General features: G+C 43.1%; 1 protein-coding gene across 4 annotated transcripts in view; it reads left to right on the forward strand.

The window, feature by feature from the left end:
- The window catches only part of LOC138303534 (zinc finger protein 773-like), a 64,663-nt gene extending 43,329 nt beyond the window's left edge, over nucleotides 1-21,334 (forward strand). For 3 of the 4 annotated variants that reach the window (XM_069242751.1, XM_069242753.1, XM_069242754.1), the window contains 4 exons: nucleotides 7,752-7,868; nucleotides 8,889-8,999; nucleotides 9,228-9,329; nucleotides 19,714-21,334. In XM_069242751.1, coding sequence (XP_069098852.1) covers nucleotides 7,752-7,868; nucleotides 8,889-8,999; nucleotides 9,228-9,329; nucleotides 19,714-20,369 — 986 coding nt within the window. In that variant the 3' untranslated portion in view covers nucleotides 20,370-21,334. The remainder of the gene's footprint in view (nucleotides 1-7,751; nucleotides 7,869-8,888; nucleotides 9,000-9,227; nucleotides 9,330-19,713) is intronic. The other variant, XM_069242752.1, reaches the window with a different exon arrangement.
- The last annotated feature ends 1,322 nt before the right edge of the window (nucleotides 21,335-22,656 follow it).

The raw sequence follows: 22,656 nt of genomic DNA on the forward strand, positions 1-22,656 counted from the left end.
ATTTATTTGGATATAGGTTAGGCTCACCAAGAGATAGTGGGGGTTGCAAGCAGACATCGATTACTGGGCAATAACTGTTTGCGCTATTGTTGTTTACAGCTCATGTTCTGGGTTGCAATAAGGTTGCATTCAAAGTTAATGACCACGTACTTAATTAGGGCTTGATTTAATGCATTAGGGCCTAATTTAAGGTTTGACTGCCGAGTACTATCCGCATTACCTCTGCCATCCTGACGATACTCTGTCTGCCGAATTAAGAGATGGCCACCAACCCAGCAGGCTTCTCTGTACATTGAAAGGAACCAGTCACAGAGGTTCCTTTCAATGTACTGAAAGTTTGGTGGGCTGCCACCACTGGTTTTGACGGTGGTCCACCAAATGTTTTCTAGAAAAAAAACTCCCAAAGAAAAAACTATTAACCTTCACATGCTAGGTTCTACCAGCGTGTGTTATTATTGTTTTTTTCCTGTCCTGTCTTCGGTGATGGACAGAAAAAAGACATCACACAGTTCACCCTAAATGGGACGGGTGGTGTAAAGTCCTTCCTCCGATTGCCCCTGCTTTGTCAGATTGTCAAATTGTTAGAGGAAGACTTCTGTTGACAGTGCCTATCGGGACTCCTTCGACTGAATACTTAAGATCTGAGGCAGGCACATGTAGGGTTTGGCAAACTGGGTACATGTCGCCTTTGCAACAGAGTAGCCTGTCCGCCAACCTTCAGATTGGGCCTCTACTAACCAGAATGTTAATGCACATCTTTACTTTAGAAAATAACTGTATTTTTCAGGTGAGTAAAGGTTCTATGCTTTGGCAGCTTCTGTGGAAAAAGAACAAATGCAAAATGCTATTGTAACTCACTAATACTAGGCGCTAGGAAGTACTTTAACATTGAGCCTTTTGGCCAATGTTATCCTGCCCTCTGTTTCTCTCTGAAGAATTCAAGGTTAGCATACTTCCAGGTATTTTTAGAAAAGAGATCAAAGGCTTCATCTACATAGTTCTTTTGGTTTTGGTATACAGTGATCAGATGGCACTGTATTTAAAGGGATTTATCCAGATATGCAGCCTGTGCTTCTGTCAGTGCCCAAAGAATCCTAAATTCCAAGCAACACCTACCCTGCAAACGAAGTTTGTAGGTGCTTCGAAGGATGACCAAGAGTCTGGTCACCAGTAGCCACTGAGCTATTAAGAGCAGCGGGCCCTGTAGTGCAGTTCATGCTAGATGTTCCTGTAGGTGGTGATGGGTGTTTATATTTTAAGAACCACCAGTCGCTTTTGAGATTTTCTGATGGTAGACACAAGTGGCCGGAACCGAGGGACCATGTTGACAGAGGTTCAGACCACAAAATCTCATCAGTCACTTGGTCTAGAAAGGTATCTGTAATGATTAAGGGATCAGGACAATCTCCTTTACTCAATGAGATGTATCCCCCGGCCAAGGATGGAGAATTAAGTACAGAGAAAGATGTAGAGTTAAGTACATGGACCCGTGGGTACAGGGACAATGGGTATTACTCCAGTATTGGAACTTTCATAGATTCACTTGCTTGAATCCTTCCCCGTCGTTGAGATGGGAGCCCCCGGTACATTAAAATAGCAATATAGAAGCAACTACAATGAAAAAAGGCCCAAAGGCTTTAACCTTAGTAGCCTATCCTTGTCTCTATGAGTAAAAAGGACCGAAGCAAGTCCCAGCCAATCAAGCTGCCCCTCCCTCTAGAACCCTCCTGTGGGAAGCACCATTCCATCAGATTTTCTACTGCATGTCGTGCTAGGGAGTCTCCACTGAGCTCTGCTCACTGAAATCTCCAAAGGTCTTTTTCTAGGCCTGTTTTCACAAAGGAAAGATTTCTTCAGCAAGTAAGGCTTCAGTTTTTTGCCTGACCTAAGAGAATTCTGTCTTCTTAAAAATTCAACATGTTAGACAAGGAAAAGAAAAGCCTTTTTAGACTTAATTTTGAGGATCCACACTAGAACTGCATTTACTGCCTCTATCCTGATCATGTAGCCAAGGACCGTAAGGTATGCAGAACGTTTTCTAACAAAACCCTCAAAGACAGGGAGGGTAGGCTACTAATTTGGCTACAGAAATTGAAATCTAGATCAAACCCTGTTTCTGGTTCTGACAGTGAGGAATCCTCCTCTTCTTCAAGAAAGTTTAAAAACAAAAAGGGGCAGATCTCCTCAGGCTCATCATTCTGTGGCTCTACCTAAAGAAGCTCTCAAAAAGACAAAACAAGTGTCTTCTAAAGCATACAGCCCTTCCAGTTCTCCTCACAGGAGTTCTACATCATCCAAAAGAGACTCTAAAGAGCGTTCTGTTTCCTCAGAATGCAGCAAAAAAGCCTTTTCTGAGGCTCCAACACCACCTCCTGTGGTAAAACAGACCTTCAAAAGACCATCTGGAAAAACAACAACGACCACACCGTCGACAACATCATCGTTGACGACCACCCCATCGAAGGCAGCATCAAAAGGAGTGTATAGGGCCTCATCGTTGACTGCCACAACGCCCACTGTCTCTACGGTAGCTTCTGCTTTAACGATGATCATCTCAACGACGTCCTCGTCAACAGGTTTTGTGGTCACATTGTTGACGATTAATGTGCCCATTGCCTCTCCTCTCTGTTACCGTCGTCGACCGCCTCGTCGACAAGACTTTCTCCATCGTCACAGCTGACTCTGTCAACGTCGTCGTCGATGATACCGTCGATGACGGTTAAAAGATATAAAAAAATCTTATTTGCTCCCGACATTGATGACATCACCGAGTAAGGTATCAGCATTGGTATGTACACATCTTTTAGAGGAGGAGGATTCAGAGGATGAGGGCCCATTTGGGATTGCACATAGCCCTTCAGAACTGCATGTGAAGTGCCAGGATTTGGAAGACGATATTCAGCATGATCCCCACTCATTTTATTCGCAGGCACAGCAGTATCCTCATAAGGAGCAAATGGTCCCTTTGCCCGGAATCTCTCATCGCGGACTTACAGTTGATGTTAGACAACTACAGAAGGCGATTTCCGCCAGCCGGCTCGGAAGTGCAGCAACCATCTATACCACCTTCTGTGCCTCTTCCTTCCACACCTTTTCATCCGGGGGTACCACCGTTACATGTACCACCACAGACACCAATTTCAGTTCCGACACAAGATCTGTCTTCATCGGAGGACGACAGGAGGGAGAATTGCCCGATGCAATAACAGAATGGGATGATTATCAGATTCCCATTCCGTCCTCACCTTCCCCTGTCCCGATAGATTCCCCTCCAGGTGACATCAGAGGTTTTCACAATTTGCTGGAAAGAGCGGCGAAGAGGTTTGAGCTGCCCCTGCCAACAAAGCAAATGGATTGTTTCCTTTATGATTTTAAAGAACCTTTCCAAAAAAGTGTAAAATCGATACCAATAGTGGACTATCTATAGGATGAAGGCAGCAAGGTAATGATAAACCCGGCTACCGTCACTCCTGTCTTGCCTCGTCTTGACAAGAAATATAAGGCACCGGAAGACTCTCAGGCCTGCCTTACGGGGCATTCCAAAGCCGACTCAATCATTGCCCAGGCAACGCAGGTCCAGAAACCCTTCGGCACCAGTATCTGCTCCACCAGACAAGGAGGGTAGAAGGCTGGATAATATAGGGGAAGCGTTTGTCTTTGATGTCTGCTCTTATGATGAGGGCCTCTAACTCTTTGGCTATCATAGGCAGATACGACAGGCAATTATGGGCAGACATTGCTCCCTACCTAGATCAGCTACCAGAGGAATCAAAGAAAGAGGTGAAGAAAACCTAGCAGGATGGTGAAAGGTCTTCTGCTGAGGTTACAGACTGTGCGATGGATATCGCTACCACGGCGTTTTGGCTGCTGGCAGGGGCAGCTGTTCTAAGAAGGCAGGGTAGGCTCTGTGCAACTTCATTTAGACCGGAGGTTCAAACCAAGATTCTGGACTTGCCTTTTGATGGGGAAGCCCTATTCGTAAAGCACATTGATGACACCCTTCAGTCCATAAAGACAGACACCGACACAGCCAGGTCCCTTGGCACGCAGCAGTTTAGAAGGCAGCCCTTTCGGGGGGGCTAGAGGTCGGGGGTATTCATCTTATAGAGGAGGCTTCCAACAATACAGATAGCCCCCAGTCTCCACTGATTCTCAGTCCTTTCGTTCCCAGTACCAGCAGAGGCTGCCTCCACAAGCGGAAAATTCGAGAACATTGCAAAGGGGAAAAGCAGGAAGGAAATTGAAGGACACAGGACGCAGATGATGACTTTATGGTGACTCCGGCTACGAACCTTTCCTTGGAGAAAAAAATAGGTGGAAGGATTTCCCTTTACTTTCGCAATTGGCAAAAGATAACATCAGACCAATGGGTCTTAAACTGAATTCAGTTTGGCCATACTTTAGAATTCCTGCAGTTTCCTCCTGCAAGACCCCCCCTTCCACGAATGGTGAAGCACTTACATCTGCTCAAACAGGAAGTTGACTCAATGCTCCTCAAGGGAGCTATAGAGAGAGTTCTGCATCAGGACAAAAAGAGGGGATTCTACTCTCGGGTCTTCCTGATTCGAAAGAAATGGAAAAGTTGGCGCTCAATCTTAGACCTCAGAGATCTCAATACTTACCTCAAGAAGCAGTCATTTCTTATGATTACCTTAACAGACATCCTGTCCCTTCTCAATCCAGGAGATTTCATGTCCACCCTAGATTTGCAGGACGCATATTTCCATATCCCTCTACATCCTTCCCACAGGAAATATCTCAAAATTTGTTGTAGCCGGAGAGCATTTCTAGTTTAAAGTACTTCCTTTCGTTCTGAAATCGGCCTGAGAATCTTAGTCGCAGCCTTCCTCAGAAGGCAGAACCATCAGGTCTTCCCGTATTTGGACGATTGGCTGGTCAAGGCCAGATCCAGGTCTCAGGCACTGAGGGCCACATGTGCCTGTGTGGAACTGTTCACAAATCTCGGCCTAACCGTCAACCGCAACAAATCAGCCTTCCAGCCCTTAAGAAGAAGAACATTTTTGGGGGCAATATTGGACACATCCACCAACAAGGCAACTCCTACAGAAGAGAGGCTGAAAAAGCTCATGTCCCTGGCCAGACTCCTGCAAAAAAGAAAGTGTATTTTAGTTTGCCTCTTCAAGTCCCTGTTGGGAATGATGTCCTCCTGCATTCCACTGGTACCATTCTGCCGTCTCAGAATGAGAACCCTCCAGGAACACCTAGAACTTCAGTGATCACAGTCCAAGGGGTCTTTCGACTATATAATCAGGATAACGAATGAAACCCATGATATCATCTCTGGCTTAGTGGACTCATGAGTCTTAACTGTCAGTGAGGCTTTCTTTTCTCCTCTAACCAGCTCCGTGGGTGATCACTACCGATGCATCTCTCGAAGGTTGGGGAGCCTTCCTCCAGCACTTACAAGTCAGGGCCAAATGGAAGCCACATCAGAGGTCCTTTCACATCAATTATCTCGATTCGAAAGCAGTTTGACTAGCGCGCCGCGCTTTTCTTCCATAGATAAGAGGCTCATTGGTACTGATTCGGACAGACCACACTACAACAATGCATTAAATCAACAAGCAGGGAGGGACAAGATCTCTCCTCTCATCGAGAGAATCTCAGCGCATTTGGGAATGGTGGATCAGGCAAAAGATAGACCTTCGAGCAGAACACGTCCCAGGCATTCAGAATGTCATAGCAGACTCTCTGAGCAGTGTCAGTGTCATCCAACCACGAATGGGCACTGGATCAAGGAGTGCTGAATCGAGTTTTCTCCCCTTGGGGAAAACCAAACCTGGATCTCTTCACCACCCTGCAGATTGCAAAATGCTGGTTCTTTGCAAGTCGGGATCACCATCTGGGCTCTTGGGGGAATGCTTTTTCCATGGCATGGTCAGGAATTTATGCTTACGCCTTTCCTCCCATTCCCCTCATACCGAGAGTTCTAGCGAAGATCAAGAGCGAACGCTGCAAACTTCTGCTGATCGCTCCGGCACGGCCTCGCCAGTATTGGTATACAGAGCTCCTTCTCCTTTCAGAGAGCCACAGCATCCCTCTACAAGTGATGCCGTCCCTACTAACAATGAGCAATGGTCGAATTCTCCACCCGGATCTAGCTTCACTTCACTTGACAGCCTGGTTCCTGAACACCATGAGTTTGCGCACCTAAATATTCCTTCGGGCTGTAGAGTCATTCCCGCCAGAGCTGCAGCTGAAAGCACCAGCAAATGTTATTCATTCCTTCTTTCCCGCCAGCCCAGTTTGTTTTGTGCACATTGTATAGCATTGTTTCTTCCTTTGTTGATGTAGTATTTAATATTTACCAGGCTACAGTGATGTTCTTTTAGCATATTCATTGCCTATTTAATATTTCTTCTCTTCTTCATGATCATATTTTCTTCAGTGATTATGGTTATATATATTGTACAGTGTGCTTCACTACTGCTTGCTATTCTGATTCAAGCATGCAAATCTATGAAAGTTCCAATACTGGAGTAAGAAAATTTGTTACTTACCTGTAACTGTAGTTCTCCAGTATGGGAATTTGGCATAGATTCACATGTGACCCTCCCTCCTCCACTGGGAAGCTCACCTTCTGTCTTCTTCAGATATTCTTATACTCGTGCTTGAGAAAATCTGAGGGAAGGGAGCTCCTCTCAGGAGGGTTCTAGAGGGAGGGGAAGCCTGATTGGCTGGCTGGGACTTGCTTTGGTCCTTTTTACTCATAGAGACAAGAATAGGCTACTAAGGTGAAAGCCTTTGCGCCTTTTTTCATTGTAGTTGCTTCCATATTGCTATTTTAATGTACCATGGGCTCCAATCTCGACGACGGGGAATGATTCAAGCATGTGAATCTATGAAAGATTCCAATACTGGAGAACTACAGTTACAGGAAAGTAACTCATTTTCATTTGTAGGCTCTTCCTTCTCAGATCGGACTTCCCTGGGGACAGAGGATGCTCCCCCTAGATCCCATTCTCTGTCACTTTTTTTTCCCAGGACTCAGGTTTTGGTGCCGGGCATTCCCTAATGGCACCCAGGCCAAACATTTTGAGTTGTCGCTAGCCAGTGATTGTGTGGCACTTCGAATCCTAAAGGGAATATAGCCCCTCGATGTGTATTATCCTCGTAGAAGCCAGAACCTTGAAGTGCTTAGGAAGTATTATTCAGGATACACAGATATCTAAATCTGCATGAAACTTAGCTGGATATGCCAAATGAGACCCAAAGTCCCAGCAGAGTCACCAAACAGTGGGAGTGGCCTTGACTCATGAGAGGCAAAGTCTTGAATGGGTCTAATACCCTTGCTTCTTCAACACTGTGAGTCATTAGCATATTAGTTGTTGCACCGGTACATATTGAATATTCCATGTCCTTGCGCCAGGTGTAGTAGTTATAAACAAGTCTATTTAATCAGAACCAGGGTATAAGAAATTGAATCCATACATTAAGATAAAATCACATTGAGTAGGCCGCCTTACTGTTGGCAGAGTTGGTTTCCTCTATGTCGAATCTTAAATTTCATTACATATTTGAGACAGCAAGTAGTCTTTTTACATGTCAGTTATGTTGCACTCTTATAATAACAAGGAATTCGACGTTTGCACTGGTATAATGTTTGTATGTGCAATTATTAGGACATGTTACTGGGCCACATTTATTTTTACTGCCAGGGCATATATAAGTATTTTGTGCTAAGACCCAAAACACGAGTCATGTGTGAACCACCTGCATTCTCTACCCAGATTGTTACCCCGCCCCACACCCCGAGATTGTAATTCCGATTCAAGAAGAGGAGAAGATACAGTGCAGCGACTGGGATGCTTTGGATGGATCAGAAATCCATAGTCGTCCTACCAAAGGTGGGTGAAATATAAATATAAATTAAGGGTGTTAGCCGAAACTATCATCCTGTACCAAAACCTACTCCTCTGTGGTCCTAAGGAAAGGCGTCCATTTTATATTCAGAAGGGTCAGAGCCATGCCCAGATTTCTGGATAAGCGCTGACTGTGTAATTCTGATGTAAATCACTTATGTACAGATGTAAATTTGTCATGGTTCCAGCTCTAGTGGGACATCACCAGACACTCCTATGGAAGCCTTAATCTTGTCTGTAAGAATAGCTATTGTACGGAATTATTGCCTGACATATTTTCTATACTATGGACTTCTGAAGCCACAAGTGTGATGAGAGCCCACTCACACACAGTAAAAATTGTTTGTGCCACACACTCGAAATATGATGCAGACTGTTCATTAACTATACTAGGCCTGTAACTGCGTTGAAGGTCAGGGTTGCTGATTTGGTGATTTTCTGTGGCAAGAAGCACCCATGACAGCAGCTTTTGGCAGTACCTCATTGTGGCTGTGTCACTTCTATTTTAAATACTTTGATCATATTAAAATGAGGTGGACGATGGATGAGATGAAAGGTGCCAAGACTGACGGGGTGCAGCCTGCCAGGAAGGAGCAGGTGTGTTGTAATGCAGGTCCTTTGATGCCAGCGTCATCTAGGCACTGAATGAATATGGGGTGGGTCACGGTAGCAGATGCAGAGTATATATTCAGAAGGATGAAGGCCGTGGTGTCTCCTCTGTCTATGATCAGTGGGGAGTCGTTCATGGCAGTCTCAGTGCTGTGGTTGTGTCTGAAACCGGATTGGGTGGTGTTGAGAAGCTTGTTCTCGCTGAGGTGGGCTGCTAATTGTTTGTTTATGATTTTCTTTAAGACGTTTGCTGGGAAGCGTAGCAGGGAGATGGGCTTGTAGCTGTCAAGCATAGTTGGGTTCGTAGTAGGAGCTAAGCTTTGTGTGCGTAGACAAAAAGGTTGCACAGTGAAGGCTAACTGTGAAATGTATAAACATGTACACTTCATCCAACAGGGTATTCCCTTCTCAGCGCTGACATATGTCAAAGGGAGGTGCCGGCGTCAAAACCTTTTTTAATGGACTCTACTCAGGAAGGAGGTCAGCACAGTACCCGCCCTGGCTTAGGTAAGATGCTGTGGATTCAGGACGTTAAGGGACTTCTTTTCTAGTGGGTATTCTATTAACTTCATCACCTTGCCTTTCCTTTTCAAATCATTTCACTTGTTCCTGAATCCTTTGCAGCATCTTATGCTTCTTTGACAAAGTTTAATGTCACAAGAGAACACATAGTGCAGATTAGTATATGTTTCTATACTATGCATAACTACCGTTTGAATGTACTTTTAACAACAGGACATGAAGTCATTTCGTTTATCATAAAGGAAGAGGAGGAAGCAACATGTTCACTGGAGCGCCAGACTTCGATTAAGAGAGGAACCATCAATTGTTCCACAGGTGAGTGAGGTGTATTTAAAGACTTTTGTATTCATATTAGAATTATGCTGAAGTGCAGCAGAGCGATTTACATAGCCCACAGAATGAAAGGATGGAGTGCATAGAGGAACGATTATATAGTATGGGACGATCATGCAGAGTGCTTCCTAAGAGAGGTGTCTTGAAAGCTTTTCTGACACTTTTCTAAGAAAGGAAGTGCCTTGAGCGTGGAAGGAGATCATTAAGCCTGTTCTTTCCAGGTTTAGTTCTGTATTAAGGCAAGGAAGGAAGGATGAGCCTTGAGCATGCAAGGAGATCATTAGGCTTGTTCTTTCCAGGGGTTTAGTTCTGTGTTAAGAAAAGTAAGGAAGGAAGTGCTTGTATATATATGTTCAATGTCATGTGTACCTGCAGATACACATGCTGTGCACTGTTCCTGCCATCTAGTGTTGGGCTCGGAGTGTTACAAGTTGTTTTTCTTCTAAAAAGTCTTTTCGAGTCATGGGACCAAGTGACTCCTCCCTTTCGGCTCCATTGCGCATGGGCGTCGACTCCATCTTAGATTGTTTCCTTTCCGCCATCGGGTTCGGATGTGTTTCTCTTCGCTCCGTAATTTGAATCGGGAAATCTCGGAAAATCATCGAAATCCGTCAGTATTGTTTGCGTTCGGGACCAGATTAGTACAAACACAGCGGCACCAACAATAAGACCGCTTCGGCGGCCCTTCGGGGCTTCCCCATTTAACCAAGGCCTGGTTGGCCCGACCACACCCATCGTCGAAGACTCATGGATCGGACCCCCTTCCGTTTCTGTCCGACGTGTCACGCCAAGTATCCTTACACAGACCAGCATCGGGTCTGTAACCTGTGTTTGTCGCCCTAACACAGAGAGGATACTTGTGAAGCCTGCAAAGCTTTTCGATCTAAGAAGACCCTAAGAGATCGATGCGCAAGACGTCTGCAGATGGTGTAGAAACCGACACAACACCTCGACGTCGATGAGGAAGAAACGAGAATTTCCATCCAGGGTTCGGACTCAGATGACTCCGACGGGGATCGGCCACCGACGGCGGCGCAAAAAGTGCGTACACCTGCCCCGTCCCAGACCCAAGGTCACATAAAGAAACAGAAGGCCTCGGGGACGCCACTGCCGGAAGGCCATGGCTCGACCCACAAAAAAGGAGGTGACCAAATACAATCATCGGCACCGAAAAAGGCCAAAATAATGCAGAAGACTTCCGACTCTGGTCGAGAAACCAGCACCGAAAAGAGTCGCCATCGAGTGATCGAGTTGAGCAAACCTCTGAAAAGCCTCTCGGAGCCGAGACCGACAGTATCCATTGGGGTTTCGGTACCGAAAAAACCAGCTTCTGAGCCAAAAAAGACTTCCTATATGGAAGAGCAGGGGCTCTCTCAACAGCTCAAAGAAAGGCACAGATTCGAGCAAGAACTGGATTTGGAAGAGCTAGACCAAACAGAACCAAGGCTACAAATCCAAAAAGACACAGGGAAAATACAAACCATCCCTCCCCTCAAGTTCAAAAGAAAACTGGCTTTTCATGAGACTGAAATGCAACTAAAGGCCAAAGTGGTTAGAGAAAAGTCTCCACCCCCACATTTCTCACCACAACCGTCCCCACTTCACTCGCCGCAACTGTCACCAGTGGGTACACCAATGGCACAGTCACCCACACATACTGGGATGACGCAGGACGATGTGGACCCCGGGGATCTATATGACCCACCAGTTTCGGACAACAGTCCGGAGTGTTATCCTTCAAAACCTTCGCCTCCAGAGGATAGCACGTCCTACACGCAGGTACTGGCCAGAGTAGCAACATTTCACAATGTTACAATGCATTCAGAACCAGTGGAGGATGACTTTGTTTAACACTCTAGCATCCACGCATGCTTCGTATCAAAGCCTGCCAGTGTTACCGGGCATGCCGAAACATGCACAACAGGTTTTCCAAGAACCAGTAAAAGGGAGAGCCATCACGCCAAGGGTCGAGAAAAAATATAAACCGCCCCCCGTCAGACCCTGTGTTTATTACACAACGACTCCCTCCGGACTCAGTTGTAGTGGGGGCTGCAAGAAAGCGGGCAAATTCACAGTCATCAGGGGATGCACCACCCCCTGATAAAGAAAGCCGTAAGTTCGACACGGCAGGGAATAGAGTGGCATCGCACGTGGCCAATCAGTGGCGTATTGCCAACTCACAAGCCCTCCTTGCCCGCTACGACAGAGCACATTAGGACGAGATGCAGGATATTATCCAACATCTACCAAAAGAGCATAAAAAACGTGCCCAACAAGTGGTGGAGGAGGGACAGGCCATCTCCAATAACCAGATCCGCTCTGCACTAGACTCTGCAGATACAGCGGCACGGACTGTCAATACAGCAGTCACCATTAGAAGGCATGCATGGCTGCGAAGTTCTGGTTTTAAGCCAGAGATACAGCAAGCGGTATTGAATATGCCATTCAATCAACACCAGCTATTCGGGCCGGAAGTGGACACCGCAATAGAAAAAATGAAAAAGGACACGGACACGGCCAAAGCCGTGGGCGCGCGCTATTCCTCTCAATATAGGGGAACATTTAGGAAACCACAGTTTAGGAGAGGGTTTAGACACCAACCCTCAGAACCATCCACCTCCCAAACAAAACCCACTTACCAGTCTTAGTACCAGAGAGAGGGGTTTCGTGGTTCCTACAGAGGACAGACCCCCAGAGGAAGAGGGAGATTCCAGCCTGCCAAACAGACCCCTAGTAGCAAGCAGTGACTTCAATGTCACACTTCCCCAACACACATCACCTGTGGGGGGGAGATTAACAAAATACCACAACAATTGGGCACACATTACCACGAACACATGGGTTCTATCAATTATCCAACATGGTTACTGCATGGAGTTCACTAAATTCCCTCCAGATGTTCCCCCAAGAACGCACAAGATGTCAATACAACACTTAGACCTATTACAAATAGAGGTCCAAGCATTACTAGCAAAACAAGCCATAAAACTAGTACCTTGTCACCAGAAAGGAACAGGGGTTTACTCCCTATATTTCCTTATTCTAAAAAAAAGACAAAACGTTAAGGCCTATTCTAGATCTCAGAACGTTAAATCTCTTCATCAAATCAGATCATTTTCACATGGTAACACTACAGGACGTAGTTCCCTTACTAAAACAAGGGGAATACATGGCAACACTGGATCTAAAAGATGCATATTTTCACATACCCATTCATCCATCTCACAGGAAATACCTCAGGTTTGTAATACAAGGCAAACATTACCAATTCAAAGTGTTGCACTTCGGGATAACAACAGCACCGAGGGTATTTACAAAATGCCTAGCCGTAGTAGCAGCTCATATAAGGACACATCACATGCATGTATTCCCGTATCTAGACGATTGGCTAATAAAAGCCAACACTCAACACCAATGTCAAATTCACACGCAATATCTAATAGATACTCTACACAAACTAGGGTTTTCTATAAATTACCAAAAATCTCATTTACAACCATCCCAAATACAGCAATACTTGGGAGTCACACTCAACACATAAAAAGCAGTTGCCACTCCAAGTCCACAGAGAGTTCATTTGTTTCAAAATATAAGATCAAGCATACAGCCAAACCAACAACACACGGTCAGGTTTGTGACGAAACTACTAGGCATGATGTCCTCATGCATAGCTATTGTCCCAAACGCAAGACTACACATGCAGCCCTTACAACAGTGCCTAGCAAGACAATGGACGCAGGCACAGGGTCAACTCCAAGATCTAGTGTTAATAGACCGCCAAACACACTCTTCACTTCAATGGTGGAACCCTGTAAATTAAAACAAAGGGCGGGCTTTTCAAGACCCAGTGCCTCACGCCATTATCACAACAGACGCCTCCATGGCTGGGGAGCACACCTCAACAATCACAGCATACAAGGTCAGTGGGACAGTCAACAAAAACACTTCACATAAATCTCTTAAAACTGCTAGCAGTCTTTCTAGCACTAAAAGCTTTTCAGCCCCTTCTAGTCCACAAACACATTCTTGTCAAAACAGACAATATGACAACAATGTACTATCTAAACAAACGGGGGGGACACACTCGTCACAACTGTGTCGCCTAGCACAAAATATTGGCATTGGGCAATTCACAACAACATTCCCCTGATAGCACAATATATACCAGGCATTCACAATCAGTTAGCCGACAATCTCAGTCGAGATCACCAGCAAACTCACAAGTGGGAAATACATCCCCAGATTCTACAAGATTACTTCTACCGCTGGGGAACACCAAACATAGATCTGTTTGCAACAAAACAAAACGCAAAATGCCAAAACTTCGCATCCAGGTACCCACACCCTCAGTCCAAGGGCAATGCTCTATGGATCAGCTGGTTAGGGATATTTGCTTACGCTTTTCCCCCTCTCCCGCTAATTCCTTTCCTGGTCAACAAACTGAATCAAAACAAACTCAAACTAATACTCATAGCACCAACGTGGGCACGCCAACCATGGTATACAACACTGTTGGACCTCTCGGTAGTACCGCACATCAAACTGCCAAACAGACCAGATCTGTTAACACAACACAAACAACCGATCAGACATCCCAATCCAACATCGCTCAATCTAGCAATTTGGATCCTGAAGTCTTAGAGTTTGGATATCTACATCTTCCACCAGAATGTATGGAAGTAATTAAACAAGCAAGAAAACCCACTACCAGGCAGTGCTATGCAAACAAATGGAAAAGGTTTGTCTTTTACTGGCAATCCAAACAAATTACCCCTCTTTCCGCATCCATACAAGACATTGTAGGTTATTTACTTCATCTACAGAAAGCAAATTTAGCTTTTTCATCCATTAAAATACACCTCACAGCTATTTCAGCGTATTTACAAAATATACAAAACACGTCTCTAATTAGAGTCCCTGTTATCAGAGCCTTCATGGAAGGGCTAAAACGTATCATACCACCAATAACACCTCCAGTGCCTTCATGGAATCTCAATATTGTACTCACACGGCTCATGGGTCCACCCTTTGAACCCATGCACTCCTGTCAGATTCAGTATCTAACGTGGAAAGTAGCATTCCTCGTTGCAATCACTTCATTACGAAGAGTTAATGAAATACAAGCATTCACTATTGTACAACCCTTTACACAAGTACACAAACATAACGTAGTACTCCGCACAAACCCAAAGTTTCTACCTAAAGTCATCTCACCGTTTCATATAAATCAAACTGTGGAACTTCCAGTCTTCTTCCCACAGCCACACTCAGTAGCAGAAAGAGCGCTGCAGACATTAAAAGAGCTTTGATGTATTACATTGACAGAACAAAATCATTTAGGAAAACTAAGCAGTTATTTGTGGCATTCCAAAAACCACATACTGGAAATCCAGTCTCAAAACAAGGACTAGCTAGATGGATAGTAAAATGCATCCAACCGTGTAACCTAAAAGCTAAAAGGCAGCTATTAGTAACACCAAAAGCACATTCCACAAGGAAAAAAGGTGCAACAATGGCCTTTTTAGGAAATATACCAATGACAGAGATTTGTAAAGCGGCCACTTGGTCAACACCCCATACATTTACCAGGCATTACTGTGTAGATGTGTTAGCAGCACAACAAGCCACAGTTGGACAGGCTGTACTAAGAACACTATTTCAAACAACTTCAACTCCTACAGGCTGACCACCGCTTATGGGAGGAAAACTGCTTTGTAGTCTATGCATAGCATGTGTATCTGCAGCTACACATGCCATCGAACGGAAAATGTCACTTACCCAGTGTACATCTGTTCGTGGCATGTTCCGCTGCAGATTCACATGCGCCCACCCGGCTCCCCGGGAGCCTGTAGCCGTTAAAGTTACAACAAACATCTGTACATATGTATATATATATTTCACTTCCATTTGCATGGACCTCTCTTTTCTTTATACTCCATCACTTCTACCTTACTCTCGGCGGGAAACAAATCTAAGATGGAGTCGATGCCCATGCGCAATGGAACCGAAGAGGAAGAGTCACTCGATCCCGTGACTCGAAAACACTTCTTTGAAAAAAAACAACTTGTAACACTCCTAGCCCAACACTAGATGGCAAAACCTATGCATATCATGTGAATCTGCAGCGGAACATGCCACGAACAGATGTACACTAGGTAAGTGACATTTTCCATATATATATATATATATATATATATATATATATATATATATATATATATATATATAAAAAAAAACGAACTCTGGGAAGTTCCCAATTTTAGGTGGAGAGATGCTCTAGTAAGGAGCACTCTGCAACACCAGCGACACTCTAGATTTGCTCAACTCATGGGGAACTTCCCAGAGTTCTTCTTTGTTTTTTGCATAATTTATGCGTCGCTCTATCCCTGAAAGAGTTTTGGTGTGATATATATATATATATATATATATATATATATATATATATATATATATATATATATAGTTTGGCTTGGAGGAAGACCCCACTAAGAACGAAAACAATTGTGGTGCAGAAGAACCGTTAGTGGAAATTGTTAGCCACTCCTATGTAGCAGAGCTTGGAAATATTGACCATTTAGTGAGATGCAGAGGAAAAGGAGTGCTTAGAAAGGAAATAAACAGCAGACAATTGAATGGAGTAGGAAAAGAAGTACATGGGGCTGTGAAGCATTAGCTGGGGGAGTTGGTAAATGGATAAACCCAACAGCAGCAGGTAGAGAGTTGGGAGGACAAGCAACCAAAAGTACTGAGGTCTCTCCCGTTCACTTCATCCAGCCCTGCAAATAGCAGTGTGATGTAATAAAATTTAGCAATAGAAAAAGGCCATTGAACAAGAGCAAAATGGGGAGAAAAGACCTGTGAGAAATGGGGGTCAAGGTTTGTATACATTGACTGCTTGTCATTGTAAGTAATTGGATTGCTATTTGGGGAAGATGACTTCCGACATCAGGGAACAATCACAACCCTTGTCAAGGTGAACCATCACAGTCTCTAAAATCAACCTCCTGGTAGTGTGACGCTCAGCAGGAGGTTTAACTAAGGGCAACGACTAAGGTTTTTATGCAGTACCAAAACAGTAATGAAGTCAAAATGCAAAATAATAAAAATCCCAAATGGATTACAAAAAAATGTAATAAACAAAATAACCCGAAAATGGTAAGCATCCCATTAGGTGATCCAGAGATATGAACGTTTAAAGTTTTAAGTAGCAATAGAGACAAGAAGCATAAAGTGCCAGTGATACTGCTTGAAGTAGATCAGGATGTAGGTACGATTGAGTGTGGTTCAGATGCATTAACCAGGTTTGTCCTTGTCAAAGATTTTAAAGTTTGACATGGTCCTTAAGTTCCAGTCCACCATAGCAGTACATTTTTAAGTTGGTGAAAGTCTTCAACCACACTAAAATTGGGCTGTGAAGGCTGTAGGTGTGTGGCGAGTGCACTGTAGTAATCCAGGTGTCCTTACACATCTAACACTGAAATCCAGTTTGAGGCATCCACTGTATGCCGTATAAACCAAAAGACAAAAGTCTGGTAGAACAAAAGTATGAGTTTCTGGCAACCATACAGTGAATAAACAAGAACTGCTGTAGCATCATGTTTCCCTTCCTTTGAAGTGCTCCCACAGTGTTGCATGTAAAACCCAGAGACTGACATCTGGTAGGAAAAAGCAGGATTCCCCAGTAGCCAGACAGTGGATATAGAGAATTGCCTTGGCATCCTGTTCTCTTCCTTTCAACTGTGCCCTAATTGTTATATGTAAACCCCAGCTTACCTGCCAAACAGGATTTTATACCCCAGCAGGATTTGACACTGTAATGTCAAAAAGAGACCCACAGTAATTGGAGCCTTCCCGGCTGGGGAGACAAAGGAGGATCCCTGCCCAGTTGTCAGCTAACATTTCCTTTGGACGGGGATAAACCTTTTTGAAGTTAATCCAGTTCTTGGCTTTACCAAGTCAGTCATACTTTCAAGGAAACAACAACACCTTCCTGAACCCAGGCCTTTGTCCTCTGGTTTGGGAGCAAATGTTATGCCTTATCAGGGATGGAGCCTTCAGATAGCTGCATCTGAAGGCTAATGCAAATTTATTTCCGGGAGCTTCAGGTTACTTGTCCTAAATATTTATTAAAATCAGAATTTGTCATTAAATTGGATTTCCTTTTCCCTTATGGGTTCCAGGTCAGGGCTTGCCTGGTTGTGTTTGATGCAAACTTGCGGCCGGTGTGAGCTATCCAGCCCCACTGTCTTTTCATGATTTCTTGATGAGCAGGGAGTTGGAATATCTGCTCCCATGGGTCGTTCATTCCTGAGATACAGTATTCATATTTTTTATCTGTACTTGGATATTCCATGTAGCACAGCTAGGCCTGCCACAGTTAAAAATAGCGTCCGGGTGCTAGTCACTGTGAGGACGTTAACTTTAAATTTCTGCATGTCCTATTTTTAACCACCTTGCACCCCACCTTGTGGGCTCAGAAGGGTTTATTTAGACGGATAAGATTGCAGTTTTTATTAAACTGTTACACTGGAAGGTCTGTAGCCATGCTTGCACTGACACTGTAGTGGATGGCTTAATAGCTGCTGCCGTCCACTGGTGGCATTTACCTTCCAGGCCCTGGATGCAGTTTGTCCCATATATGAGCCATTATACCATATAGAGGCAAGTTAAAAATGCCAATTAGCGATATGCCAATTCAGCCACATCAAAAGGGGGAGCGCAAGCCCTTAACTACTAATGTTCACAGAGTTCTAAATCCAGCTAACTATAGAGTCCAGCAAAAGGCGAAAAAATTTAGATGACCACGCAAAAAAGGGAAATTTCCTACACTCATACAACCCTTTCAATTACAAGATCACATATTATTTTTTTGTCAGTTTACTCTGTAAACAAAGGTAGACATTTTCTCTAGAACTGCAACAAATGGTGCAGCTGCTTTAACTGGCAGTACTTTTGTGCACTATTTGAGCATATCCAGACATGATCCATGGTCACGTTGAGTTTCAGATCTTGTTATTCTCAGTCTTCTGTGGCTGTATGAAGCACTTTACAATACTGAAATCGACACGCAGCACTCAGTCAGCAAGGTCCTTTTTTATGTAGTCGAACTCCACACTGTTGAGTTCTTGGAGTTGGGCCCTGCAGCTTTGATGCAGTGAGCTAGCACAGAGGCCATGTATTGGGTGCACATTAAACGACTTCTAAGAGGAGCAGTCCTAGACTTGTGTCCCAGCTAATAGATTCCACGGCCTGTTTATTTTCTCCTCTAAAAATAACTGTTTCAAATTAATTTATTTAACCTGTATCACCCAATGTGAATCTTTCTCAGCTCGGAAGTTGGGTAGCTCACATTCCTCAGCTCCTCTGCATAGGCCTTGTTTTTTATGGAAGGTGCCGTTGAAATATTCCACCCAGCCATATTCAATGTGGTTGCTTCCGTTGTATTCTATGTTAGCTCTATGTTTTTTAAAGTCTTGCAGTTCTAAACTTAAGGCAACGTCTTATCCTTTCTTGACAGTTCATATTGTCTTTATGTGTTTCTCAGCAATTCCTTTTTTCTCTTTCTTATAAGGGATGTGTAAGACTACTAAGTATGTTTTTCCTTCTCTGACCTCTGGCCTTTGTTACAAGAGCGAGTAGTGATATCTTCATATGAAGGAATCCAATGTGTCTCTTGTCTGTCTTCAGCATTTTGATTTTTGTGCATGTAGTTGATTTTTCATGTCACCAGTTCTTCCTGGTCACTCCATTTTGACATCATTATGGTTGCCCACTGGTGCGCTTTTACCTTTGATGCAACCTTTTATTCAGTAATTCAATGGGGTTGGCTTTGGCGTTTCCTACCTTTTCTTTTTGAAGGGACCTTAAACTGTATCTCCATGTTTCCTGATCTGAATATAATAACAGTGTTATAATTGTGTGGATTATAAAATTTATTTCACTCTTTGTAATTATACCATGTTACAAGCGGAGGTAGGTGTTTCTAGAATACAAAAATTACTTACATGCCTTTCTCAGGGATGCTGATTAGTGGAATCATGTCTGGACAATGCCTGCATCTCTGGCCACTCTTGAACAGTTTCTGCCCCCTCTCAATAATTATGTTTAGTTTTAGAGAGCTCTGGAAATTCCAGGATAAGCAGTGTGAGTCTCCAGAAATAGATGTGTACAACCTTTGGTGGATAACTTTTGGGGACACAGGATTCGGTTGGAAACGCACTTAAGATATTTTATCTCTGCTTTGAATTATGCACTACAAATTTCTGCATGTATTTCCAATATGCCACGCCAACTTATTTTGAATAATATTCTGCTAAGTGCTTGTGTTTTATTTAAATATCACTATTCTTTGTTTTCTCTGTTTAAGGTCGACATGAGCCAATAAACTGTACTGAACCACAGCCACCCAGGACCTGGGAAAAGACATTAATTTACAATAAAGAGGATGTCAGTAACATTGGTCATAGATCAGGTGTTATTGGCAATCAAAGAATCCACCAAGGAAGGAAACCTTATGTTTGCAGTAAGAATGGCAGCAGTGTCAATCATAGGTCGAACCATTTTAAACATCTGGGAAGCCAGAGAGGGCAGAGACTGTCTAACGTGACTGGGTATGGAAAGAACATCCATGAATCGTTAAACGTGGGACAGAGTCAGGACTTGCAGACTGTAGTAAAGGTTTGTGTATGTAGCCGGTGTGGGATTTGTTTTAATCAGTCAACTGATGTGAATTCAAATCAGCAAACAAGCAGCGATAGACAGAAAACCTGTAGTGACTGTATGAAGAGCTTCCGTCTGTCATTAAATGTAAAAGAGGATCAAAGAAAACTCATGGCACAAAGAGCCCACATGTGTAGTGAATGTGGGAAAAGCTTTAAAACCTCTCAACTATTGGTCAGGCATTGGCGAATACATACGGGAGAAAAACCCTACACCTGTGTTACATGCGGGAAGAGTTTCAGGCAAACGGCACACCTTATCAGACATCAGCGAATGCACATGAGAGAGAAGCTGAAATGCTGAGGAGAGCAGGCACTTGTGATCAGCTATGAACATGCTTCTGTTGTAGAGAAGAACTAAATTATTCATCTCAAATCTTAACTGGAAACCTACGACTTGTGGGACTCGCTGTGACATGTCCGAAGCAGATATCAGCAAGATGAAGATGATGACAGAGTGTCCATTTAAAAAAGATATCCAACGCTCAGAATGGAATTTATATTGGTGTAAAGTTGTTTAAACATTGTCGAACCGAAGCACACGGTGTCTGCTGTGGTCTAAGTCCACTTTGATGCTACAGAGCTTTGAAGTGTACCTGGAGTATTGGATGGTGTAAGTTTGCAACTTGCAAACTGAAATAGCCTTCATGTGTGATGATCCACAAGTAAGCGCTTTTCAAGACTGCGCGCTCTTCTAAAAATGTACGCTAAGAGAAAATTGATTGAGAGGCGAACACAAAAGCAGATACTTGTACGGGGACAGTCTTATTAGAAAATTACAAAGAAAAAACACTTATTAGTATTGAAAGGTTTATTACTGATTGTCCTCATTTTATCGTATTTCATATTGAATATTAAGATGTTTTCATTGGTACTGGCAGTCTAATTTTCAGCATCTCGTGATGTTGGGTGCTGGCACTAACAAGGTGATTTAGTTAATGCAAGTTTCAGATCCTGGTTTAAAAAAAAAAAAATACATTTTTGAGTTTGTCTTCCGCAGTGGTGTAATATTTCAGTGTGCTCACAGCAAATTAATGTCTAAGAAGTGTTTTTTTCTTTTCTTTATGGCTGTCTGTGAAAAAGAGCATTCGTATTTTAGTGCCTAATCTGATTTGACTCTAACTTTTATCTGGTTATTTTTTATGACTGCTTTGTTTCTTTGCAGTTTGTTTTAACTATTTGTACATTTTTCTCTGTTGCGTAGTATTTTTGTGCCTTCAGGGTTTTTTATGTTTTGGACTTTTTTCAAATAAAGTAGCAATACCTTTCCTACTCTGTTCGAATCAGTGAAAATAACGTTTAAAGGCTTAACTGCAGCCAGTGTTTTTTTGTGGAAAAATTTATATTAGCTCACCAAAATGACCCAAGATATACATTGGTGTCTTCTTAAAATCTAATTATGTGTGGGTGTACTTTACTGGGAGAATACTAGGCGCTCTGGGTATTAAGGTAAATATCAATAAAAATTATATCCTCTAATGGTGCACCCTTGAAAGACACCACCCCTGGGTCTTAATATGTGCATAAGCACTCATAAATACCATTGACTACAAGAGGCACTCATACACAAGTAAAATCCAGTTCCCTAAAGTCAATATTCTTTGGATTCGTAACAAATTCGAAAATGCATTACTCATAAGTCAGTGATCATTAGATCATACTTGTATTTTATATATTTCTACAGGGAAAAAAATGATATTCATCATGTATGTCAATGTCCTCAAATTAAGTATCAATGTCCAAATCCAAAGTAACCAAACATTCAAATCTGTTGCTCCAAACTTGTTATATGATCCAAGGTCAAAGTCCAAATTCCTTCAGTCAAAATTCAGTCATATTCTTCAAAAGTATCTTGTAATCAGTGTCGATTCTACTCCTCGTTCAGAGTCACAGCCAACACGTGTTTCGTCCGGGAATTTCCCAATGACTTCATCAGGGCTGTAATCGTATAAGTACCTATTATTACAGTCTCGGTCCACATTCTTAAGTATGGAAACCACCACCAATGTGATAAAACTGTGGGATCGAGAGTCATGCAAGTTCTTAGAGCATCTTTGTTCCCTCATGTGAAGATATCACATGTTGTGTCATCATGCATTATTATTACTAGATCACGTGCCACTATATCATGAGTAGAATCGTAAAATTAGTGCTGGAATATAGAAGTTAGTGGGTGGGTATTCCCTAAAGAGGTTAAATATACTAAGTCACTTATCTTACGTAACCTCAATCCCTGATAGTACCCCTAATCACTAATACTGTGTAGATATGAACCCATACTCTTACCTACAATATATAGGTCCAACATTTATATCTTAGATATTCCTTGTTGACGTATCCAGAACACTCCTATTATGAAATATCTATTATTAAGAAAACACAGAGACTAGATAAACATCCAGGCAATATAAATACCAAAAAATAACCAATAACACCCAACTTTCTAGGACCACACGTCTATATGTGTTAAAATAAATAACCACTCACTTATATATGAGTGGTACAAGTAAACCGTGTTATCTAACCAATCCAAACCGTCTCTACTCATCTATCTATTCTGAGCATGTCTAGGTGTATGATATTTAAATCAT

Source organism: Pleurodeles waltl, chromosome 7, assembly GCF_031143425.1.
Source record: "Pleurodeles waltl isolate 20211129_DDA chromosome 7, aPleWal1.hap1.20221129, whole genome shotgun sequence".
NCBI lineage: Eukaryota > Metazoa > Chordata > Amphibia > Caudata > Salamandridae > Pleurodeles > Pleurodeles waltl.